Source organism: Pseudopipra pipra, chromosome 16 (assembly GCF_036250125.1).
Source record: "Pseudopipra pipra isolate bDixPip1 chromosome 16, bDixPip1.hap1, whole genome shotgun sequence".
Taxonomy (NCBI): Eukaryota; Metazoa; Chordata; class Aves; order Passeriformes; family Pipridae; genus Pseudopipra; species Pseudopipra pipra.
Genome location: NC_087564.1, coordinates 1,030,808 through 1,056,543, shown reverse-complemented (window position 1 = coordinate 1,056,543; position 25,736 = coordinate 1,030,808). Strand labels below are relative to the sequence as shown.

General features: G+C 52.6%; 1 protein-coding gene across 5 annotated transcripts; it reads right to left on the bottom strand.

Moving 5' to 3' along the window:
* Positions 1-24,682, bottom strand: TEDC2 (tubulin epsilon and delta complex 2). 5 transcript variants are annotated; one of them, XM_064672441.1, is made up of 10 exons: positions 24,642-24,682; positions 24,448-24,546; positions 24,288-24,337; positions 23,166-23,838; positions 21,707-21,760; positions 19,743-19,827; positions 19,302-19,410; positions 18,975-19,076; positions 18,346-18,557; positions 1-5,857 (listed from the first exon to the last, which is right to left on the bottom strand). In XM_064672441.1, the coding sequence occupies exons 1-10, from the start codon at positions 24,665-24,667 to the stop codon at positions 5,555-5,557; spliced, it is 1,713 nt and encodes a 570-aa protein (XP_064528511.1). In that variant the 5' UTR covers positions 24,668-24,682; the 3' UTR covers positions 1-5,554. The 5 variants fall into 5 exon arrangements, with proteins under 5 accessions (XP_064528511.1, XP_064528512.1, XP_064528515.1 ...); XM_064672445.1 differs by lacking the exon at positions 1-5,857 and adding an exon at positions 8,774-9,991; XM_064672444.1 differs by lacking the exon at positions 1-5,857 and adding an exon at positions 16,184-16,396.
* Between the last annotated feature and the right edge of the window lie 1,054 nt (positions 24,683-25,736).

Genomic DNA, 25,736 nt, shown 5'->3' with positions numbered 1-25,736 from the left:
TTATTTTAGGGATGCATATTTTTATTTTTATGTTTCCCTTTTGTAACTGTTCCCAATCTGGCAGCAACGATTTTTAACCCTTCCCTCTGATGCCACAAAACCTGCGCTTTTCTCTTGAAGACTGTTCAGTGTTGAAAGGGGATTTAGGTTGATCTGGCAGAAACAGGGCATAGGACTGTCACAACAGCTGAATGCATGAATGGGGATGAGTTGTTGTGTGCAGAGAGTCTTGGGGAGGCACTGGAGGCAAGGTGAGGGTTTGTAGGATAGGGAATATTCCTGCTATACTGGAAGAGCAGTGCCTGGCGAGGGGTGTTGGTGCAATGCAAGGGGCAGGTGGCTTTGGGAAGCAGGTGCCTTGGCACAGCCTTTGAGCCATCTTTCATCCCTGCATAACTCCTGCCAGTGGCACAGAGGTGTCTGGCAGGGGCAGGTCTCCAGGCAGCAGTGCTGTGCAGGGTGGCATTGCCGGGCCAGGCTGTGGCTCCAGTGCTGGGAGGGTGGGGAAGCAAAGCAGAGGAAAACTGGTGTCTGAGTGAGCTTGACAGGTTTATTAATTTTTGATTCTGTTCCCCTAGAAAGGGCTAAGAGTGTCTCTTAGCCCGAGATTGTGGTAAGACATCCACAGCACTGCCTTCCCAGGGTGCTTTCCTGCTTCTGGAGACAGGCGGATCCGGCTGTGCACCAACAGCTCCTGTGCCAACACCTCAACCGGGATGGGAACACAGCATCCGAGTGAGCCACCTTCCCCAAAACAGTGCTGGGGTGGGACATCCAGCCTTTGGCTCTGCTGTGATCCAGGGCTGGGGCACCCAGAGTGGTGGGTGACTGCCGGGCCCTGCATCCCAGGAAAAATGCCATGGTGTGCAGGGGGATGCCTGGGTGGGGGAGATGGGTGGGATACATGAGTGGGATGGATGAATGGGGTGGATGGGATACCCAGATGGGATACCCAAAGTGGGATGCCTGGACAGAATGTCCTCTGGAACCTCTGCAGCTTGCACAGGAAAGGGACCCAGGCAGCTCTCACACATCTGCAATGTCTGGCACCAGATGCCAGTGGAGGAGGAGGAGGAGGGTGAGGTGGTGGTGGTGGTGGTGGTGGTGTCTGCCAGCAAGCACAGACCCACCAGCTCTACCCTGCACACTGCCTGAGAAAGAGCAACGTGGGGTGGTGCCAGCAGGGTGGCAAATTCTGGATCCCCAGGTCCTTTGTGAGTATGGACTGACCACTGGGGGCCTTTCATCTTTCAGTTTATTTGCTGAGCTGGGCATAACTTTACCAGCCATCTATTCCTGCAGCCAAGAAACCTCCCTGATGCTGTTTAAGGAGCTGAATTTCCCCAGGACTTGCTGTTCAACCAGCGTGTGCAGCGGCCGCAGCCCCGCAGGGGAACCTCCTGGAGTCTGTCCCTCCGGCAGCAGGAGGGATTGTGTGTCTGTGCCTCTCACTGCAGAACTCAAATCCCTTAAAACTTTCAACAGAAACAAAAGAAAACCTCAGTCTGTGCAGGACTGGGCAGGGTTGGCACTTGGACCCATCCAGGCTGTCTCTGGGATGGGCTCCGCCTGGGCACTGCCCTGTGGAGAGCTGCCCCGAGGTTATTGAGAGCAGGAGAGAGGGGATTTGGCTCCGGGGAACTGGATTTGAAGATCTAAGAAGGGTGAGACATAACGGGGCCTGACATCAGACATTTTGGGCTGGCTCCAAGGCTTTCCTTCGGTGCACCTGGACAACCCATCTGCACATTCAGAGTGGGGGGAGAAGGGCTGAGCACTTTAAAAGTGAGATCAATTTGGGCAGGATCAGGAGCAGGGCTGCTGGCCCTAGTGGTCATGATGAGCAAGGTGAGAGCAGAGGGATCTGCAGGCAGCCACAAAACTGCTTGCTGAAACATTAGAGCAAGAAGAATGTGATAAAAAGTAGTAATGATAAAACCGAGCTGGCACTTCAAACCCTCAATACATGAATGCCTCACTGAGCATCCCCCATGCACTGCTGAGTCCCCCTGGCAGGAAACCCCTGGTTTGCTAACCCTGAGAGAGGCTGAAACCAAAAAATACAGATATTTAAACACCCTGAAACAACAGTCTGGGCTCAGAGCCTGCTAAACTTATCACTTGCCACAGGGCAAGGCTCTGTGACATCGTCTCTTCTCCTAATTGCTCATGGAAGTAAAGCTTTGATCAGAGCTGAGGCTGAAAGTGTCCCCAAAACTCCCAAACTCCGTGGGTGTTTGAGCCTGGATTTGTAGGGCTGGGACTCCAAGCCCTGGTATCCTAACATCTCACTATCCTGAGAATGGTGGCTCCGGGCCATGCACACTGTGACAAGCAGCAGCTCCCGGGGCTGTGGAGCACGCGTTAGTTATGGAGCCAGAGCCGTCGGGATCAGAGCTGTGGGCAGGGAGGGTGGCACGGGGCCTGGCACAGTCGGCTGTGTCCCGGCTCCCCGGGCGCTCGGCACAAGCTCGGCTTTGCTCCTGTGTGTCCCCACTCGTGGCTTTTGGCCTTATTCGCTGTCTGTGCTGTGCATGGACAGCCTCCAGCTGCCGCGGGCCGGGAGCGTGGCTGCTCTGTAGCTCTTGGCAGCGCTGCCCGTGAGCAGGAGCCCGGAGAGGGGCTGGTTTTGGGAGGCTCCTCTGGGTGCGGGGCCAGCCGGGGCAGGGCAGCAGCGCGATCTGCCGCAGCCTCCGCGTCGGGGCACCAGGGCATCCGGAGAGGGATCCTCCTGCACGTCTCAGGCTTCTTTTTTAGGGTCATGAGCTCAAGGCTAAATTCAAAGAATGGGAACACGCACTTCTTTTCAAAAGAAAAAAAAAAAAAGAGGCAAAAATGTATTTGCTCCTTTTTGCTGCACCTCTAGCTCCTTCTCCCCAACAGAATTGCTCTCAGACTCCCACCTAAGCCACACCTAAGCCGGGCAATGTTGCTGCGAGCTCACAGCACGATCCCCTTCGCCCTGGGCATCCCTGCAGAGGGGACATGTCCCCCGGGACATCCCCGGGCTGGCTCACCCCCACGGGGATGGAAAGAGCCCGAGTTCCTCCTCTACCTGCCGCACCGCCAACAACAAACCCCCAACAGCCTCTGCCCCCTCCAGTCCCCTCTGCTCCCCGCGTCCCCCCGCCGCCGCCAAGGTCCGCTGTCCCCCGCCACGCTCAGCTCCCGCCCTCCCTTGTCCCCCACGCTGTCCCAGGGGCTCCGTGCCAGGCCAACCCATCGCTGTTCGCTGCCTCCCGCAGCCCCACTCCCGGCCGGCCTCGCAGCTCTCCGGGTGCTCCCCGCACCCAGAGAGTTTCTTTCGAAACTCCTTCTGTTCTGCGCCACAGGGAAAAACCACCAGAGGACAGAAGTGACGCTGGACTCCTCCGGCACCGAGCGGGGGGCGCGGGGCTGCCTCGGTCTCCCGGCGCAGCGCAGCGCCGGGGGCTCGCTGCGGCTGCCGGGCGGTGCGGGCAGGGACAGGTCCCTGTGCGGTGACTCGCTCCTTGGCCACTCTCCGGGCTCTTTCCATGCCGGTCCCGGGCAGGCGAGGCCGGGCTGCCCCTACCCCGTGCCGGGAGCGGGGATGGCCGGGCGCTGGCGCGGGCGGCTCGGCGGGGTGGAGAATGACGGCAAGCTGACCTCGGGCAGGGTCCGGACCTCCTCGGGTGCGACAAAGCCGGTGCTGTCACCCCTCTGCTCGCGGAGAGGGGTGTATAAGCAGGGGGCTCCGGGTGGAGCTGAGCCTCTGCCCCCAGCCCGGGTCATAGGGCTCCCTGCTCTAGGGCCACCGGCTCCTGCCGGTGCCGCTTGCGCTGCCGCTTGGCCCGCCAGCACACGTAGGCGGCCACCAGCAGGCCCACCCCGAAGATCAAGGTGGCCACCGAGACCACCTTAGCGATGTCCATCTGTGGGCCATTGATGGTGAAGGTGATGCACGTCGCTGCGACGCCGATGACCACGGAGACGATGCCGAAGGGGAAGATGCAGCGGTACCAGGATTTCTCGGTCCCGCCCGTGGCCAGGGCCAGTTTGTTGAGTGTGGCAGTGGAGTCGGTGGCCGTGGCCAGCGGCAGCCCTGGTTTTCCTCCCTGCAGGCAAGTGAGTGAGTTGGACTTGCAGCCCATCATGTTGACGAGAAAACCCAGGACGGAGCAGCACAACGCGCGCGTGGGATGGACGCAAGTCTCTGTCCCACCACGAGCCGCTGCCGTGCCGGTGACGGAGGGAAGATTCCGGATCCTACATGGTCGCTTTGTCCGGCGGCTCGGGGTGCAGACGGGCCAGGGTCTTGTCTGCTGCTGCTCTCACTCCCAGCTTTGGCTCCCGGCTCCTTTGCTGCCAGACCGAGCGAGGACTGGAGGAGGACTGGAGCAAGGATTGGCGGTGGCAGCGGTGATCTCATGCCGGTGGGAGGACCGGCTCGGCCCGGTTGCCTGTTAACTCTTTCGGGCTGTGAGCAGGCAGCTGCCTGCAGCCCAGCCGGGATCACTCCTGAGATGTGTTTTTCCAATCTGCATCGCCAGGCAGCGCTGGGGCAGGGACACTGGCCCAGCTGTCCCCCGCCCCCAGGGCCACGCTGCTGCAGCCCCATGGCAGGTGAAATCCAGAGGGAACGGGCGCTGGGACTTCCAGACACTCCCCAGAGCCCCTTTGGTTCCTCTGTGTGCAGTGCCAACGCCATCACCTCCTTCCAAGTTGCTCTCTCTCCCTGTGCCAGCTTTGTCCCCTGGCTTGGGGACCCTCACTGGGAGCCCATGGTGGGGCACCCGGAGGTGACACTGGGGGGGACAGAGGGTGACCAGTCAGGGGACCTGGAAGGAAAGGGGCTGGAGGTGAGGTGCAGGGGGATTTGTGGTTTGAGGTGTTGCTGTTCAGGCAGGGCAGCAGCAGGGTAAGAGCCAGGAAGGCAGGATGCTGAAAGGCCGCTGGGAGCTGGAGATCAGCAGAGCTGCAGGAAGGACAGGACACCTGGGAAGGAGAGCTGGTGCCTGCCACAGGGCCAGGCTCTGGGAACTGGCACCATACCCACTAGGGACCCCAGGCACTGTTTCCTTTCCCTACAGTGCCCAAATCCTGACTATCAGGATTAAATATTTTTAAACAGCAATGTTGAGCACAGGTAGGTGATGTTGGCTCTGCGCTGCTCTGGCACTGAATCACACACTTGCAGCACATGGCAGAGCACAGAGATGCCACCCGGGGCTCCTGGGCAGGGAGAAGGAGGAGGAGGAGGAGGGAGAAGGGAATGGACACACAAACAGCCTGGAGGAGGTTGAGCACAAAATCCCGCTGCCCAGCTCTGACCATCAGCAGAGACTTATTTTTGTGGGCAAAATCTTTTGTGCCACCTTTACCATGAGTGGATCAGGAGGCACTGAGACCAGAGATGGCACAAACAGTTCCCATCTCCTCTGGCTTCTCCTGCACTGTTTTGTTTTTTTTTTTTTTAATTGGTTTTCCTGAAGGAGAGAGGAAAGGAATGAGCTATTGCAGCAAACGTAAGAGACCTGGAGCCTTTCCCAGGTCAGAGCTTCCCCCGAGCCGATGGGGCCCAGCTGTTTCTGCATCAGCTGAGAGAAAGCCAAAAATTAGGCAAAAAATCCACACTGTTGGAGAAGCAGAGCTGGGCAGTGAGCAGGAGGCTCTGGGGCAGGTGAGATGGAGAATCAGAGGAGCCAATGGGACTGACACAGGAAAGGGGAGGTTTGGGCATTAGTCTGGACATGGGATGTATTCTCCTCCTTTTTTTTGTGGGCACTGCTCTTGCCGACAGCATCCCCAGGGAAGCCATGCCACTCTGGGGAAGAATACAGCTGGTTTGGATCAGACTTTGCCCCTCTTCAGGCTGTTCTGGAAAGCTGTGTGAGACCTGTGAACACCAAAAGAGAGGGGGCTGGGTCTGCAAGAGCCCTGGCATCTCTTCTTGCTCCCAGTTTCTTAAATAACATCCATGAATAACAAAAGTGGAGGTTGATTAGGTATCAGATGAATTCCCAAGCTGTGCTCCCGTGGTACTGCTGGAGGCAGGCAGCTGCAGACACCCCGGACCTGGGCACAGGGGTCTGGCTATGCACAGAAATAGCACTGGGAAAATAGCTCCAGCTAAGGCAGACATGCAGCACATGGTGCTCTGCAAACCCAGTTTTGTTATTTACTCTCCTGATTGCTCATTAGAGGGGAAGAAGAGCAGCAGAACTCCATGAGTCAATGCCCTCTGAAAAGGGAGGGCAGAATGCACCCTGAAGGCTGATACTGCCCAGCACAAGCTCCATCTTCAGTGTCATGAAGCTTTGTTAAACTTGAAACTGTTCAGGCTTAAATTGACCCCAAACTGAACCCTTGAAGCAAATTTCAGCTGAAACAGTTCAGCTGCTGCTGAGAGTGGGGTCTGGAAGAAAATACCCCAAGAATGAACCTGGCAATGGGCAACTTCCCAAACTGCTTCTCAGGAAACCAGTAATGTGATGCCATCCCTAAACACAGCTCCAGCCCCCCCCCCCCGTGCTGGTCCTACCCCCCCAGCATCCCCACACCTCCAGCCTCCACTCATGGGGTTGGGAAGGACTCTTGGTTTCCCTCGCAACCCACCAATGTTAGTGAGCTGTCAGCTGTACCAGCTTCTAAGTGGTGCTGAAGAGCAGTGACTGGCCTTGAAAAAGCAGGAGGTGAGAAAAACAAGCTCCAACTGGTTAGAAAGCCATGACATTTCATGTCTCCATTCTGATCCACGAGGGATTTGAATATTTGACTCAGCAGCACCAACGTGATCCTGCTGTAGCAACCCCTGTGCCTCCTGCACCAGGACCAACCATTGCAATTGCTACCACTTCAATTACACAGGAGTGAAGCAGGATAGATACATGTATGTATCAAACTCCTCCAGACATACCAGTTGTAGCTCACCAGAGAGTGTTTCCCAAGCAGCAGTGCCTGCATGTCTGACCAAGGACCTCTAAAACTCCACAGATGCTTTAAAAGGAATTACCTGCAGAGAGCAGATCACAGGTCACAGGGCCCTGCTGGCTGTGCCCCTGGTTTGAAAGGAAAAGCAGGACCAGCATAACCCTGCACAGGGCTCAGGCTGGGACAGGGTCACCACCAGGAAACTTCTCACACTCACATGTGGATGAACTTCCCCTTCTCCATTCAAAGAGGCCAAATTCAGGCAACTCTTTCTCTGATTTTGCAGTGGGTTTCTGTAAAATCCACAAATGCTCTAAGGGAGAGAGGAAGAGGCTTCAGGATGGGCTGCCTGATGTGAGACCATATTTTTGGGCACTGAATCTTCCACCTTTGGTGGGGCTGACAGGCCTGGGTGCTCCACTCCTTCCCTCCACACTCCTTCTGGAATTAACAGAAGGGTGTAATTTTCACAGCAGAAATAGAGACTTGCATGTCCTCCTCCCTCTTCCCACAGGAGGAGCAGAAAGTGCAGATGGGACTGGATGAGTCACGTTGCAGGAGCAGAGATGAATGACACCCCCTACACACACAGACACCCCCAGGGACCCAGTGGGGTGATGGATGGGGCAGCAGGAGCTCTCCCTGCTGCCGGAATGCTGCCCAGAGCCAACTGCAGTGCCCTTGGACAGGGAAAAGGCTCCAAAGTCTGGCTCTCAGGATTGCAGCAAAGAGCTGCAGGAAGGAAAGAAAAACCTGGGAACAGAAACTCCTGTTGAAGACAAAGAACAGAGAGAGTGAATGGCTTTGGTGGGTGAAAGAAAGGTGGTGTTTAGGCAAGAAACTCAGATTCCTAGGAGGGAATGGTGAGGAAAGAAAGGATGAGGAAGCCAGGATTCTTCTAAAACAGACTAATTACTTTGATTTTGAAGCAAGTAAGCCCAGGATCAAATATGATGCTGAGCAGCAGTAGGGAATCCCAGGAGAAGCAAGGTATGGGAGGAGATCCACATTCCCCAGCACCCAGTGTTTCATGGTAGGCCCATAATTAGGTGGGTCACCAGAGACATCAGATTTTCAAAATAGATGTTAGAGAGCTGAAATAATTTGGAGACCACATGGAAATGCTAAAAAAAAGAAGGCAAAGCCAGGATGCAAAGACACCCATGTGCTGCTTGCTCTGCTTAGGGCCCACCACTGCCAGGAATTATGCCTTATTTTCTCCAGAATTTGAAGGTAATGGGGCTGGAAACAAGAACAGAAAACAACTTATCTTAAAGAAATAACACTTCTGGGCAAAGACAATCGAAGACAAATCTCTGTTATACAATCCACACATATCCCTGCATGAGTCTAAGGAGTAATACTCACTCCTGCCCACCTCACTGCTCATTTTCTGGACACACAGCTCAAAACTGGGGTCTGAGTTGTAGAAATCCAGCAAATGGCAGCCCTGAAGCCTTCTCACATGGAGAAGAAGTGACCCTCACTCGGTTAAAAGGCCAACAGAGCACAGGCATTGACTTATCACACAGAGGAATGGTAAAAAACAAACCCCAGCAGTTTGTAAGAACTAAGACATCCCCACAAGGTTTTTTTTCCTGTGGCTCTGTGAGGAAATTAATAATTTTGCCTTTATTTGGCTGCTACAGAATCATGAAATTGTTAAGGCTGGAAAACCCCCTAAGATCATCAAGTCCAACCATTAACCCAGCACTGCCAAGACCACCACTAAACCTTGCCCCCAGGTGCCATGTCCACACATTTTTTGAACACTTGTGGTGACGGTGACTTCCCCACTCCTTGGGCAGCCTGTGCCAGTGCCTGACCACCCTGTCCATGAAGAAAAAACGGTACAGTCCAAGAGCCACACATTCGATTAAGATGAGACAGGAAATACTGAATATTTATTGCACAACAATCCCCCGTAATAAACAAATTTTGACTGCAATGAAGAGCTGCAGTAAAACAAGAGCAGGTGAATATGGCATCAGCAACCACAGAAGCCTGAGGAATAAACCCTGGCAAAGCCAGCATTAAGTTTTGAGCAGCTCCATTAATTTTAAGATAAAGAGCAGGGAAGAAACTCCTCACGCAGCAGGAAAGCGTCATTAAAGCACACGTGGCATCTCATAGTCCATTTTAAGCTGCCTTGTGCCACGTAAAACTGGAAAATAGGCAGCAAAATAAATCAGGAGACACAATCTTGGATTCTCAGTGACCTAAGAAGTATTTTCCAGGTCTATGATTCAGCAAAAGGGAAATAAATAAATAATCAAAGGGGGGGAATACAGTGCCAACAGCCATCAGGAAGTGCTGGTCTGAAAATAGCAGCCAAGTGTCACCTTGATCCTCTCCAACAAAGACTTTGGCAACAGTGACAAGTTGCTGGGTGACATGGCCCTGCTATTTTGGGCCTGTGGCAGTGGAGAGCCCCACCAGGGCATTGGCACAGGAGGGGACACCGGCACAGCCCCACCTTCCAAAGGAACTTCCAAACCAGGGATGGTGTTTGAAATGAGGGATTCACGTGTCTTACAAGAAGGACACTTTCCACGGATTCAAATATGGATGGGAGCAGATGAAAAAGAATTGTCATCATCATCACCATCACCACCATCATCTACCTGGTGGTAGCTATGTTCCTTCCCAATGTGGGGTAGACTGAGCACGTCTAGACCTTCATACCTTTTGCTGCTCCTCTCCGTCACCCACCAGCCCCACCTTGGGCCACAGCAAATGTCAAGGTCACAGCACCAAGGCTGACAGAGCTCAAGGAGCACTTGGCACAGGGTGTGACTCTTGGGGATGGTTCTGTGCAGGACTCGATGATCCTTGTGGGTCCCTTCCAACTCGGCGTGTTCTGTGATCCTGTGAAGTACTCAACACAAACGATACTGAGAACCAGGTATGATCCAGACACAGGGAAAAACTCCTAACCAGGAGAAAAGCTGATCCACAGTAATTTTGGTGGTGTCCTGTGCCCTTGAAGATGCTGTGGATTCTCAGGGCACTGCCTGGAGAGCTGGGCAAGGCACCAGCAGAGCCCAGTGACTCATAGGCCACACACACCGGTTTTACAGCTCACAGAAAAGAAATACACCTAGAACATAAGAATAAGCTATTTTACTGTAATTACTGCTTAAAAAAAACCCAACAAAATAATGCCATTTGCATTGTCATAAGCAAGGCTCTGAATTCCTCCCTGTGGTAGGAGGGAGATGTGATCACACATGATTCAAATCACTTATGGTTTGTTCAGTCAAACAACTCCATTAAATCCGGTGAGTTTGCTTTTGCAAGGACAAAGGGATCTCTGCCGAGAGCTCTGTCACCTTCAAGAAGGTTCCAGAGCAGCACAACACAACAAACACCATTTAAAACTCAACAAACCCAGGTAGTTAAGACTGAAAATAGTTGCAAGGATATTGCCAAACACCCCAAATTTCCTAATGACACTAAAAGTGAGCCTGGATGTCTCACAGAAACACATGGCTATGTTTAAATTGATATGATCAAACTTGTTTAAATGTAAAAAATACTTTATCTGATTCATCCCTGCATCCAGTAATTTGAATTCTGTCCCATTATGCAGTCACTACCATATTGTAATTAAAGCACAGTAGCCTATTTATGGTTTCATTAATTTTTTAAAGGTACTTTTTTGTTGAGTCACCATTCCTGGAGGGATTTAAAAGCTGTGTGGATGTGGCTCCTGGGGACACGGTTAGTGGTGGCCTTGGCAGTGCTGGGGGAATGGTTGGACTTGAAGATCTTAAAGGTCTTTTCAACCTTAATGATTCTCTGATTCCTGTGCTCTCTCCTGCACGTTCCTGTGCCTGGTTGGTACCCAATCCTTCACTCCTGGAGGCAGTGAGATGCCCTCCCCTTGCATGACAGCACCCAGCTGCTCAACAACTTCAAAAGCAAGATTTACTGCTAACATGTCCTCTAAGAGACTCCACCTCAAGAGAAAGCTCTTGTGTATTCTGGAATTTAGAACGTGAAACAGGAAAACAAACCCCAAAGGGTGAAATCTGCAGATAATGCACTTTTCCAAACTGCAGAGCTGCAAGGCTGGGCCAGCTGCACCAACAGCTGGGGCACAGCAGTTTGAACTGAGGGAGCAGGATGCTGAGGTGCTACAGAATGTCCAACCCGGTGTCATCTGCTGAAGTTTTACTGACCTGGACACACACATTAGGCCTCCCTCATTTCTTCTTTCTAAGCTGGAGCTAAAATGAGACCAATAGTTTCCCACTACAACATGTAAGGGCCGAGGACAAGCCTAGTGTTGGCACAGCTGGCCCTGGTGTTCTCAGAAACCAGGAGGGAAGACTCCAGAGAGGCTTTTCTCCAGGGCCAGGCTCCTCCACTGACTCACAGCTTGCTTCCATTTGCTTTTTTCCTATCCAAACTCCGGATCCACTGATTATCTTTCTCGTTCTGGCTAAAAATAAGTCAAACATCTCCGTTTGCCTGCCTAAATAGCCCACTGCTGTAATCTCTCGCCTTCTGAAATTACAGTTCAAAACTCCCTTTTAATTTGCCCCCCCTCCCATTCCCAGCTCTTCATCCCCTGGCAGCTTCCTGCCCTCTTCTTTCTAACTGAGCTCAGATTAATTAACCAGATTTTTCTAGATTACAATGCTAAAGCCCTTCTTTCTTCACAGATTAAAACCAAGAGGTGGACCTTTTTTTCTGGTTGGTGGTTACGAAAATAGTATTTTTGTATCTGCAAGGTGGATGATAGAAACTTTAATACCTATTTAATGAATTGGTTTTATGTTGGACTGAGTCATGATTAGGGTTTTTCTTTTGTGAGGTTGTTTTTAATGGATGTGAAGGAGGACCAGGAGGCTGCCAGTGAAAGCAGATGTCAACTGCACCAGTTTGACCAACCAAAACCCACTAAAACAAGAGGCCTTGCTCCAGAGAGTACAGACTTGCAAAAGCAAGCTCATGAGCAAGTGAAATAATCTCAATCTCCATTTTACAGGTAAAAAGTGAAGAGTCCTGGTGTCAGATCCATCATCTGCTGCAGCCTCTCAGTGACCCCACATGGTGACAGGACTCAGGATTGGAAATGCACACCCATGAACTGGCTGCCTGCCCACAAAAAAATCCCAGTTGGCCCCTTCTCCTGGCTTTCACAAGGCTATTAAAGCATTTCCCACTCATTGCTTACAGTACACTGAGAATTAGACACCCTGGCAGTGTCTGGAGGAGTATGACACATCCTGCAGTACCCTCATCCAGCATCCTCAGCGTGCTCTGCACTCACATGGAACCCAAAACCATCCCTTTCGGATTCACCAGAAGCAGACAAAATTTCTCAGCAAAGCTTCACCTAGAAATCCCAAGCTCCCACTGAATTCTGGAACTCAGGGAGAGATTAGTTTGAGTAAAAAAAATCTAAAAACTAAAGGATGTGTGTGGAGGACAGGCAGCTCTCCCCAAGAGCTCTTCTACAATCCAACCTCTGTCTCAGCATTTTGCAGCACCATTACTCCTTCTAGAACCCCCTGACTGGCACAACAAGTTGCTGAGTCAGGTGTTAATGCTCCAGGCTTGACTCACCCAGTGCTTTAATCAAGTAACTTGCTCTCTGGTACTCACAGAAAGCTCATTTAGAGAATAACACCCCAGCAAATTTGTCATATACAGAGAGGGCTGGAAGCTTTCCTCCCACCTCAACATGTACCCTCTTAAACTGCTCCTTGATGAAATTCCCTTGTTCCTCACACAGCTCATCAGGGTTTGTGCTCCTGGCTCAGGGAGCTCCTCCTGCCCTTGCCCAGGGGTGTGGGGTGCACACAGCCACGCCAGCAGGTTCTCATTGCTCACACACTGCCAGACCCCTCAGAAAGGCTGGAAGAGGCAGAACATTCCTCCACACCACTCCTGGTGCCTTCTTTCTTACCAAGGCTCAAATTATTTCTGCTTTAGATGGAGAGCACCCCTAAAGCCACACTGTTGAGTCTCTCCATGAGGTATCTCCCAAGGAGGAGCTGCAGCAGCACTCTGTGTAGGATCTATATCATAAACCCCTCTGAGGGTTCAACATGATGAACATCCAGAACTAACCACAGCTCAGGTTGTGGCTGCCCCATCCCTGGAAGTGTCCAAGGCCAGGTCGGACGGCTCTTGGAGCAACCTGGGCTAGTGGGAGGTGTCCCTGCCCATGGCAGGGGGTGGAAGGAGATGAGCTTTAAGGTCCCTTCCAACCCAAACCAGTCTGGGATTCTGTGATTCTCTAATTCTAACCCAAGACAACATGCATGTGAAATCATAGGAGAAGGTTTGCTGACTCCAGAGTGCACTAACAGCAGCGTTTGCAAAACAAAAACAGCCCATGGAGAAGTTGCAGATGGGAAGGAGAGAAGGGAGCCAGTGGAAAGGACAAACTGTAGCAGCTGGAAATACTTAAAGCCACAGATTCTGGAAAGAAAAGGAAAAAATCTGTCTCCTCTCTAGGATCCAACTTCCTATTCTTCAGTAGGATAAAACCAAAAACCTTTTAAAACTCTGCTGTAGGGAACAAAGAAGGAGTAAGAGCTGTTAATCCTCCCTGACCCTCGCTGCGCTTTCTCTCAGCTCATGTCTACACAACACTGGGATCATCTATCACTTTCCAAAAATACTGCTCATTTCCTGTATTTCTGTAATTCTATCCCCTGGCATCAAACACTGCCTTTTGTCTTTGTCTTCTCATCTCAGTTCGATGTACCAGGATAATTTCTTTCTATAACAAAGGCACATTTTATAACAAAGACCCCTCAACCTCTGAATTCAATTGCTATTGACTCTCGATCTCTGCTATAGCACAAGACTTGTTTGAAAAAGTGAGTCATTCAAATGATTTAGTCTTACACGTTTATGAAAACTGTAAAATGTGGTGTAGGAAGAGTAATAAAACTGCACCCAGAGGTACAGAACAGCCAGTTTGCACCCCTTCTGCACCCTGCTACAGTGTCAGCTTGTATTTTGAGTTTTTAACAACTCCTGTGACCCCATTTTTGTGGGCTCAGTCTGCTTTACCCAGCACTTTCACACCTCTGCAGCCCTTGCTGTGGCACTGAAGTTGCTGCCAAGTTCCACTGGACTGCTCAGTGCCGAGAAGCAGATGCTCCATGACTCATGCAGTGCTTGCAGACACAAGTTATCCATAACAGCACCATAATTAACAATACCAAATGTCAGCTCTAAAATTCAAACATGCAGATGTTCACGCCCATGGCCTATGACCACGCTAATTTAGGAGACAGTGTCTGATCCTGCAAGTGTTCTAGACCAGGTTAGACAGGGCTTGGAGCAACCTGGGATAGTGGAAGGTGTCCCTGCCCACAGCAGGGGGGTGGAATGAGATGAGCTTTAAGGTTCCTTCCAACCTAAACCATTCTGTGATTCTGTGATAAAAATATAAAGTGGAAGTAAGAGGTGCTGATTTTCATCTATCATATGAATGACTTTAGCAAATTTTGAGTGTCAGAAAGAGCCAGACATTCTGAACAGACAGCAAACTCTGGCCGTGAAAAAAGATAACGAATAAATAATGACTGTCTTAGCACTGCTAAGAGCTAAATCCCCCTTCCCCCCAAGCAAACAGTCCTAGTCCAGCTAAGAGGTATGGTTTAAGCAAACTGAACTAAGCTGTGGTAACTGTGGCCCTTCCTAAATGGAGTTTTCGGTGCTCACAAGCAGAGGTTTTCCACTTCACTCGAAAGCTTTACCTGGCACTGAAATTCCGGAGGACTTAAATGAAAAACCCCAACATTCAAGAGGAAACAAACCCGGACGTTTCGCTGGGTGACAAGGCCGGAGCTGCTGCAGAAGTCGCGTTTTCCAAGAGCGGGGGAACATTCCCGGAGTGGCTTCGGTTCCAGCGGCACCTGCGCAGGTACCGCCGGGGACCCAGCGCCACCTGCGGGGCGGGCCCGGCCACTGCATCCCGACAGCCCGACACCATCCCGACACCACCCCGACACCATCCCGACATCCCGACACCATCCCGACATCATCCCGACACCACCCCGACACCACCCCGACACCATCCCGACATCCCGACATCATCCCGACACCATCCCGACACCATCCCGACATCATCCCGACACCACCCCGACACCACCCCGACACCACCCCGACACCATCCCGACAGCCCGACACCATCCCGACACCATCCCGACACCATCCCGACACCATCCCGACATCATCCCGACACCACCCCGACACCATCCCGACACCATCCCGACAGCCCGACACCATCCCGACACCATCCCGACACCACCCCGACACCATCCCGACATCATCCCGACATCATCCCAACACCATCCCGACATCCCGACATCATCCCGACACCATCCCGACATCATCCCGACATCCCGACACCATCCCGACACCATCCCGACACCATCCCGACATCATCCCGACATCATCCCGACACCATCCCGACACCATCCCGACACCATCCCGACATCATCCCGACACCATCCCGACACCATCCCGACACCATCCCGACATCATCCCGACACCATCCCGACACCATCCCGACACCATCCCGACATCATCCCGACACCATCCCGACATCATCCCGACACCATCCCGACACCATCCCGACACCATCCCGACACCATCCCGACACTATCCCACCCTTCCCAGGCCACTGCATCCCAACACCCCGACACCATCCTGCCACTGCCCCGGGAACAACCGCCAGATGTGACAGAGCAAAAATCGCAGTCACAGAACGCGCAGAGTTGGAAGAGACTCACAAGGGTCATCGAGTCCAACTCCTGGCCCTGCACAGGACCATCCCCAGGATTCACACCCCCTGCCCCAGAGGATCATCCAAACCCTCCTGGAGCTCTGGCAGCCTTGAGGCTGTGCCCACTGCCCTGGAGAGCCTGTTCCAGGGGTGGATGGGGCAGCCACAGCTTCTCTGGGCTGTGCCCTGTGCCAGGGCCTCACCACCCACACAGGGAAGAATTCCTTCCCAATATCCCACCTAACCCTGCCCTCTGGCAGTGGGAAGCCATTCCCCCTTGTCCTGTCCCTCCAGGCCCTTGTCCAAAGTCCCTCCCCTGGAGCCCCTGGAAGGGGCTCTCAGGTCTCCCTGGAGCCTTCTGTTCCTTTTCTCCAGGCTGAACACCCCCAGCTCTCCCAGCCTGGCTCCAGAGCAGAGGGGCTCCAACCCTCCTGACAGAAAAGAAAAAAACCCAACGAAAATTAAGAAAAAGACCCCATAACAAAAACAACCCCCTGGACTTTAGCTGAACAAACAGGCAGAGTAAAGAAGTTAATGGAAAAGATTTATTGCTCAGAACTGTCTCTGTGTGTGTGAAGGACTAGCAGGAGGCTCCCCTGCTCAGTCCCCCAGCTCATCCCTCACCAGCACAGGGAAGCTCCTGCCCCCCTGGCAGAGCTGGGTGTGGATGGCACGGAAGAGCCGGGCAGAGCCCTCCGGGCACGGGCTGGGCTCCAGGACAGGCAGCAGCTCTGCCATCAGCACCTGGGCAGGACAAGGGGGACACGTCACCAGAGCCAGCACACATTGCCAGGACTCCTTGAAGCAAAGTGGCTGCATAACAAGTGAAATCTAATCAGAGCAGTATGACTAATAACATGCTCATTGATTGACAGATACTTTCTTTTGTCATATTTAACAAAGGCAGAGTTGTTCATCCTCTGCTCATGAGCTACACTAGCAGCCACCGTGTTCCCAGAGCAGTGAGATAAGTGGAGACGCTGCTCCTATGCCACAGGGAAGGCCCAGCACTGGGATGAGATCATACCCTGCAAGAAGTTAAAGCTGGTGTTGGCTCAGGAGCTCTGCAACCACACAGTGAAGTGCTCACTCACCCAGCAGTAAATTCAAGCACTTAGGACTGTTCCTGTCACCTCCCAGCTAATCCAGGACAGATGGGTGAGTGGCCAACTCCAGCCCAAACGGGCTACAGGGGCTGCTAGAGCTGCCAACGTTCCCTGCCCTGGTCTTTGGTCCATTAAGCCTAGCTCAGGATCTCAGCCCACCTCAGCTCAGGTCCAACACCACCCTGGTGCAGCATCATCAGCTCTGGGACTAGGACTGTGAGAGACAACTCAAGCACAGGTCATTTCCAATCAAAGGACAGAAGCTGGCCTTTGGTGCCCCACTCTTGAATTAATGCTCAGGCAGACCTCCTCTGGGATTTTCATACTGCTCCACATATGTCTGCACAAGGACAGGGAAGCAGGACACAGCTGGTAATCTTTGGGAAGTCTCTACAGACATGAAAGCTACCTAAGGGGAAAGCTGCACATGAAAGAATGTTGCCCTGCTTTACTTCCTAAGAGAGATATCCTTCTCTTTTCCATCCATCTGCTCTGCTCCTGATGTGTAAGAACAGAGGAAACAGACCTTCACCACCAAAGAGAGTCTAAGAGCTACCAGGAGTCTCTGTGATACTTGGCATTCCTCCATGGAAAGGCAATGGACAGGCTTGGCCCAGAAATAGGTACATCCTTTCCCAGGGTATTTATCTTGTATCACATCCACTCATTTCACCTGTTCCAACAATTTCACTTACCTTCACCCTGCAGAGCTGCTTCAGACCCCCAGAGCTCACCTACCACAAAACACCTATTTAGATACATGTGCAGAGGAAACTGAGCCAGTCAACAGAGCAGGAGGAATGTGGCTTTGGTCACCACTTCATTTTGGGCAGATAAAGAACCCAAAACCTTCACAATCCATAATTCAGGACTATAATACTGAAGTCCCATTTGAGGACAGGCAGCAATCTATCTTCAGCCAAAGGGAGGAGTGCAGCCAGTTATTAATAACTCCTCTGTGTCTTAGAAAAAATTACTTTTCCAAAGCCTCTATCGTTCAGGTCAACAGTGGATGTGATTTCACAGATCTTCTCTGCCCTTTGCTGCTGGTTGAGAAGAACAAGTGATCTCTGTGCAGCAAGCTCTCTGCTCGGGCTGCTGAAGAAGCTGACACCTCCTACCCTGCTCTCACAGGCTCAGAATGGTCAAATCAAGATCAGCAGCACAGTGGTTTGAGGTTTAAAAGGAAAGGAAGAGAGAGCAGAGGAGTTCACTAGCTGGAGGTCACACAGGAGAGAATGATACAGTGGGTGCCCTCGTGGGACTGTGAAGGGCTGACAAAAGGGGCCTTCAGGCATTACCAACATCCTCCACTGCCAAATTCTTTCAGAGCAGCTAAATAAAACCTTATCAGGAGAGGGTCAGACACATAAAGGCCTCTGCTCTGGCTCTAACAAAAACCAGTCAGTTCCATTCACCTACAAAGACAGTAAGGCACTGAGGGGACTTGGACATGAGGCATAAACACAGAAACATGACTGGGGAAGCTTGCTGTGCTGCTGCTCCCCATCAACACCCCATCCAGCAGTTGGTGCCCCACAACTGCCCTCTCCTGCTCCAGGAGCATTAACACTTTCCCAGACTCACCTTTTGTAGGGCAATCTCTTGGTGCAGCATTGACACTTGCAGCTTCAAGGCAAACAGGTCCCTCAGCTCCTGGAAGCTGGAGTAACACAGGAGAGGCAGAGCCAGCACTCCTGCAGTGTCACATATCTGTCCCCTGGCAGGGACACAGGCTGGGGAGCAGCTTCCCACATCCCCAGTGCAGTCTGGGCGCAGCCTCAGCTGGGACTCCAGAGCTGCCAGGGGGCAAGAATAGGCAGGAGACAAAAACACACAAGTTAAATCTGTACTTGCAGAATTTATGATCTACTTACTGTTCCCAGAAATGAATGACTAATGACAGTGTATTATTCAGGGTAAGCTCCTCACACATGGCACAATCAGGACATCCTAAGCTATGGCATCCAGTGTCCCCAGCAGCTCCTTCCCCAGCCCTCCTGAACTGCAGCAGTTAAAAGCTCCAAGCCTCTCCCAAACACAGAGGGGTGGCACACAGATACCATGGCTTTGTTTGCCACCAGACAATTTCACGTGCTCCATTACCATTAAGGATAACCAGGAGAAAAATTACCTTGTCCACAGTGTCCTGCACAGATGGAAAACCACTGTTCCAACACATTCACACCTGACCACAAACACGGGGACTGACTCACCTGCTCGAAGAAGCTGCAGCTTCTGCAGGCACTGAGCAACTGTGGTTTGCAAACCCTCCAAGGTCAAAAGGCTTTCATACTCCCCTTGTAGAGTGGGAGGGTCTACAAGAGAAGCAGAGGAAACCCAGCAGGCATGAGCATACTGGAACCTTCCTCCCCAAACACCAGTTTCCAGAGCGGCGTCGGGTTCACCAGCCCTCATTTTAGGCAGGCAATGCTCCTGTCCCTCAAGTCCAGCACATGGTAAGGACACAAAACAGATGGAACTGGAGTCCAGACCATCCTTATTCCACCCTCTGCCCCTCCACCCCCTTTTTTCCTTCTTACCTGCAGTCTCAGCTTCCACATACTGCCTCAGACGGGAGGGGACATCCTGGAGGACCCTCAATTCCTCCTCTATCTCTGCAGGACTGAAGTCTGCCTTCGGTGAACAAAACTCAAACAGCAGCAGCTTAAGGAAAGTTCCACACCACCAGCTGAGTGCAGCATCCCTGGCCAGGCCAGCTGGGAGCAGGGACAGAGGGAACAGCCCAGGAAGTGGCATTGCAGGGGGAAGCTGAGGACGGCACAGCACAGCTGTGTAGGGCATGTTTGCCTTGTGGCCATGTTTGGCTGGATCAAGAGTTTTGTAAGTGCTCAAGAGCTGTACTATGAAAAACCCCACTTCCCAGAGACCCAGCTTGAAGTGCTGGTACTGGAGGCATTACTCTCTCCAGCTGGGAGCTCACTGTGGAGCTACTGTACCCGGAGCCTGCTGGGAAAGGATACAGTTGTCTGGATCCTCTCCATAAAACGGGCCCTTGCAGCTGCTGCATCTGCACTTGTTTGGCACAGATGACATTTCTCCCATGCCCTGAAAATTCCAAAGGGGCAGGAGGTGGAAGTTACACTCCTTTGTACCAGACAGTGCTCACACTGAGCTGTGACACACCAGTGTGACACATCAGTGCTTTAATTACAAGTGTCTCCATCACCCCCCTCTCTCACAGGTTATTTACTAACCATTCCCAACTCATTCCCACAGCTGGTATTAGATCAGCAAGGACACCCTGCAGAAAGCATTAGACACTGCAAAACACCTGTTCCCCTCTCCACTTGTTTTAAAGGGAAGGATTTATAGCCATCAGAAGACAGACAGCACATTTCCAGAAGCAGAATGAGAACTTGCAGTACATCCCTAATTCTGTTGTATTGCCCTGCCTATGTTCATGTCCCATAGGAAACACCAAATCCTCCCTTCCTTTCTTAGGAGTAAGTCATCTGCATTTCTGCACAGTTGTTCTGTTAGTAAAGGTGCACAAAAAGAAGAGCAGACAGGACAAACTCTCACCCCAATTCCTTCCTATGCCAAACTTCCTCAAGATTCTCCTTTAATCCTTTTTTTGGGGGACAAAATGCTATGTTTGGCAGGCAGTATGCCAGCAGTGTGTCAGCATCAGGGATGCAAGACACAGGCTAAAGGACAGTATCATGAGGAAGCTGGCCAGGAGTTCACACCAGAGTCCAGTTTTTTAAATAAAGCACTACACAAATAACAGCATCACCAGAGAGATGCATTTCACTTACAGAGTTCACCATCCCCATGGATACACAGTCCCCATAATATCCTTTACTTAAGAACTGGTTTAAAAAGCCAATCTCCCAAAATCTGCTGCAGTGAGAGCCATCAGGAGGAAGCTTAAAATAGTTCTGCAGTGCCTGACTGTCTAACTCATGTGCATGTGTCTTTTAAATCATGTTAGGAACTGCAGATTTCAGAAATACATTATGCAAAGAAGTGGCAAGATTAATGGAACAGGAGAGAACAGAAGTTCCCAGGCAAGATGCATTCCCTCTACAAGGGTTCTTTAGTGCAAAGGTTATTCTCAATCTGTCACTGAGTTGAAAGCAATAGTGAAAAGTATAAAATTACACCAGAGCGATTAGAATGCTGAAAGGCTCAATTTACAAGTGAAAATTAAGGGAATAAAGTCTTTACAACTTGCTGAAGGGCAACTAACAAACTGGTGGCTGATAAATGACAGTTCCCAAGAGGAGGAGGAATTCTTGAGGGCAGCACAAGGGGCTATAGTTAGAGTTAAGACAGGGTTTAAGCTTAACATCAGAATTAAGCACATAATGAGAAATCTGCTGAATTATGGCAAGATTTCTCAGCGTAAATGTGGGAAACCCTTCCAGAAGACTGGAGAATGCACCAGAGCACTGAGCTCACCAGAAACCCAACCACCTGCACCCTCACTGCAGGAGCTCTGGAGTTGGCTCTCTGTAAGAGCTGAAGAGCAGGAACAGCCTCAAACACACACAGCTGTGGTGCTTCCAGAGGTGTCCCAGCAGGGCAGGGCACGGCTGGTTTGGGAATTGTTCAGTGGATAGGGTACAGAGGCACCCACCCCACAGGGTCTCCTGCCTCCAACAGGTGTCTGCTACCAGCAGAGGCTTCTGCTGCACTGTTAAACCCACAAATAAAGCATTCCAGTTCCTTCATGACTCAGTGAGCAAGCACTTTATTTTCAGAGCAATTAGCACTCTGAAAATAAATTCTAGCAGCTAGAGTAACATGAGCACACACATCCTCAGCAAGAGCCTTGCAGGGCACTCCTCCTGCTCCCAGTTCAGCCCCATACCCCACGGGGTCACTGCCTGCCCAGGAACCACCACCAGTCACGTCCCCCCACCCGGCCCCTCCTCACAGCCCTTAAGCAGAGGGACTGCACTAGTCAGGCTGGGCTTACCTGGAGTTCCTGGAATAGGCTATCCTGTAGGGAAGGGGGAGCTTCAGCTGGCATCTGCAAAACAGGAGAAGGATCAATCCTGGCTGCCAGGGAGCAGTTGAGCCTTGTCTTCCAACAGGGAAAATGATATTTTGTCAAAATCTGGAATTAATTTAGCTGCAATGGGAGATGTCAGCAACCCTGGAGACTGAATCCACCACTGCCTCCAGCTTGTCCTCAAGGAAGGAGGCTCAGGCTCCTCTCTAATTCTACAGACATCACTGAGCTGACCTGCAGGAGCTCCTGCATCCTGCCACCAGCTGTCAGAGGCTCATCCAAGGTGGGAAGCTGGGAGCAAAGCCCTGGCACGGCAGAGAACAGGCATGGAAACAACTTGTTCAGGGAAGCTGGTCTGCCCAACCCTGCTGCTCTACCTGAGCAGGACAAGGCAGCTTTGCTTAGCACCACATCACACTCAAAGAAATGGGAAAGGGACATTCCAGCTTCCATTGGAATATGGTTCTTAACCCCGAAGTAAAATAATCCTCAAGTTGTAACTACAAAAACAAATGGGTTGGCAGTTATTAGTCACATGCAGACTAGGAACCCAAGGCCACAGTTGAGATTTTAAGTACACAAACATTTGAATCCAGATCCCTGTTCCCCCAGCAACTGTCACTCAGTGTCCTGTGTCCCTTCCAATGCCAGTGAACAGGGATAATTTCCTTCCTGCACAAACACAACAGTCTGGGTTGTGGTAGCTGAGAGATATTCCTCAAAATTTTCCTGGGACATCAGAGCTGACCTTCATTGTTTCTTTAAAGCAAACAGTACACAGAAAAGAAATTCTTTAAACAAGACAGACTGGCCTGAATGCAAAGCCAACATTCCAAGTATTATTTTGCCACTTTTCCACAGAGAATCTCAGTAACATCCACGTCATAATCCTTCCCATACCAAACACTTGAAACAACTGCATTCTAGTCCATTCTGATTTGTGTAGTTATATGGGCAGTGTCTTACAGGTTAACCCAGATGCCATCACTGCAAACAGCATTGGGCACCTGCTTTAGAGAGAGTGCAAATTCATGCATTATGTATTATCACCATGTAAAAAGAGAACAAATAAAAAAATCAATATGCTATAATAGAAAGTGCACTCAGAGGAAAACTAAGGCTCAAGAAAGCTCTACAGAGACAGCTTTCCATAACAGTCACAGGGGACTATGAAATACCAACAGTCTTAATTGAAAGGCTTTCAAAGTCCCAGCCATCCAAGAAGAAGCCCTTTAAATTAAAACCACTTGCTCAACCACAGTAAAGGCTTTTAAACTGTACAGGATGCTTCCTCTTGAGAGGGATGGGAGGATGGTGAAAGCTGGCTGGGGCCCCAAGGAGCAGCAGAAGCCAGCAGGGTTTGGAGATGTGCCTCTGAGTGTCAAGTGGAACACGAAGAGAGGTGCCCACCTCCCACACTCACCCCTTTTCCCAAAGGGTGCCTGTCCCAGGTGAGAGGCTCCTTCCTGATGCACCTGCAGTGTCCTCCTTTTTGCTGGACTCTCCCAGGAAACCACAACTTTTCTTCCCTGCATCAAATAACTCCTGGCCAGCAGCTATTGAGTTCTTTCCCCCAGCTGAATCCCCCACAGAAAAACTTTGCTGCTCATTTGGGGCAGATTTGGACGAGCCAAGTGTCTCTTGGGGTTCAGCTGGAGCACAGACCTCTGTGGCACTGCCAGTTGCTGTCCTCTGACTCCCTCTTTGTTTCGAAGCCACCCCTTTTGAGGAGCTCTTCCCAGATGTCCTGGGACCTTGAGACACACATCTGGCTGGGGCTTTCCTTTGTGGTTTCTTCACATCTGGGTCAGTCCTATAAGGGGCTCTTAGCTGGTATGCAGAGGGCTTCTTTGAAGAGCCAGGCTTTTTGCTTCCAGTTCCCACCTTTGTGCTCTCAGGAACATCCTCAACAGGTACAGGCACCTGCTGCTCTTCAGCCTTCCTGGCAGCAGGTCCCTCACCTGCCAATTTCTTTCCTGTAGTTCCCGGGGCCTCTAATGGACTTTTCAAGATGCTTTTCCTGACTTTCAGTGCCTTCTCTAAGGCCCTGTTCAGCAGTTCCAGCTCCTCCAGCTCCTTGGGTGAAGGCCTGTTCTCTGCAAGAGGAGACGACACGTCAGAAAGTCCAACCCTGGATCTTGCCCATCTGTCTCTTCACTAATCTGCTTTGCCATGTACTACAGAAGGGAACCAGACACGATGAATGGTACAGGGGGTATTTTTTTTGGCTGTGGGAGCAGCCAGTGCACAGAGGATGCAGGCAGGCTGCAGGAAGCCTTGAACACAGGACGGGTGTGAGCCATAGAAGAGAGTTCTGCAGAATCAACCTCAGCAAGTGACAACCCCACACCTGGGTCAGGCCTAGAGACACTTCACCACTGACCTGGATTACCGAGGCGCGACTCCAAGCTAACTCCAAGGAGGAAAGTGGGAGGGAAAAGGCAGAGGGGGGCTAAGTCGCAGAAAAGTGGAACGGCTGCTAACACCGAATCTGGCTCAGCCCCGGTGTGACCTGAGGGGCCCTCGGGCCGGGGGAAGCGCTCACCGTGTCCGGCGCCGGAGCCGGGCTGCGGCTGCTCCTCTTCCTCGCCGCCCCTGGGGGAACAAACAGCGCCGGGGCCGGCGATGTGCACCGGGACCGGCCCCGCGGCTGCGGGACCAGGCCCGGGGGCCGCAGGGTGTGCCCGGGGCCGCCCCGCACTCACCAGGGCCGCAGCAGCGCCCGGCCCCGCTCCGCCCGCCGCTCCAGCTCCCGCCGCCGCTCCGCGCCCGCGCCCAGCGCCGCCCTCAGCGCCGCCGCCGCCCTGCGAGGCCCAGCGCGCTCAGCGGGGCCCGGACCGGTCCCAGCCCCGGGCCCGGCCCGGCCCGGCGTCCCCGCTCCCCCCCGGCCCCCGCTCACCGCCCGCCGCGGCCCGCGGGCAGCATCGTCCCGGCCGGTCCCGGCCGGGTCCTGACCGGGTCCTGACCGGGTCCTGACCGGGTCCTGACCGGGTCCTGACCGCTCCCGCTCTCCGCCCGCGCTCCCTCCCTACGGCCCTGCCAGGACCTGCGGGGAGGGCGGGGCGAGGCCCGCGCGCGGCCAAGGGCGGGAGCGGCCCCGGCAGCGGGGAGGGACCGCGGGATCCCGGGACAGCCCGGCCGGGGATGGCTGTGCCTGCCCGCGGGATCCAGGGACAGCCCGGCCGGGGATGGCTGTGCCTGCCCGCGGGATCCAGGGACAGCCCGGCCGGGGATCGCTGTGCCTGCCCGCGGGATCCAGGGACAGCCCGGCCGGGGATGGCTGTGCCTGCCCGCGGGATCCAGGGGCAGCCCGGACGGGGATCGCTGTGCCTGCCCGCGGGATCCAGGGACAGCCCGGCCGGGGATGGCTGTGCCTGCCCGCGGGATCCCGGCCGGGGATGGCTGTGCCTGCCCGCGGGATCCCGGCCGGGGATGGCTGTGCCTGCCCGCGGGATCCCGGCCGGGGATGGCTGTGCCTGCCCGCGGGATCCCGGCCCAGGGGTCGCCGTGTCTGTCCGGGGGTCTCGGAGGGTCCCGGGGGTTTGCATCGGCAGAGAGGCAGATTTGTGATTTTTTTGATGGAGGAATCTGCCCTGTCCTGCGGCTTTGAGAGCTGCCTGTTGGTACCGCTGGGATCCCGACAGGAATATTGCTGCGAAGTCCTGCAGTTCCCCAAAAGTGCCCATAGCTGGCACTCGGCGATGCCTGTTCCGGGCAGCCGAGCAGCAGGAATCCAGTCCTCCCCTTTGCACAGCACAATGAAAGTTAACAGAAGTTTATAAAGAAGGAAAGAAGTGGTTCTTTGCTTTCGAGGGCTGAATCTTCAGGTTGAGATGCCTGTGATTCTCTGCAGCCATTCTTCTAAAGAGAAAAAGTTCAGAATTACAGGCAACACATGGAGACAGGGCTTTAAAAAAATCTATAAAATATTACAAGGTTGGCCCCATCTTGCCCTATTCTTGCAACTATGTGTGAGTTCACTGTCAGAACACTG

What these genes read in the sequence shown, in the direction of transcription:
- TEDC2 (XM_064672441.1), bottom strand. Translation starts at nt 24,667, where the DNA reads ATGCTGCCCGCGGGCCGCGGCGGGCG. An exon ending in CGGCTCCGGCGCCGGACACG is followed by an intron (nt 23,839 to 24,287) that starts GTGAGCGCTTCC and finishes CTCCTCTTGCAG; the next exon opens with AGAACAGGCCTTCACCCAAG. An exon ending in TGTGGAAGCTGAGACTGCAG is followed by an intron (nt 19,077 to 19,301) that starts GTAAGAAGGAAA and finishes CTTCTCTTGTAG; the next exon opens with ACCCTCCCACTCTACAAGGG.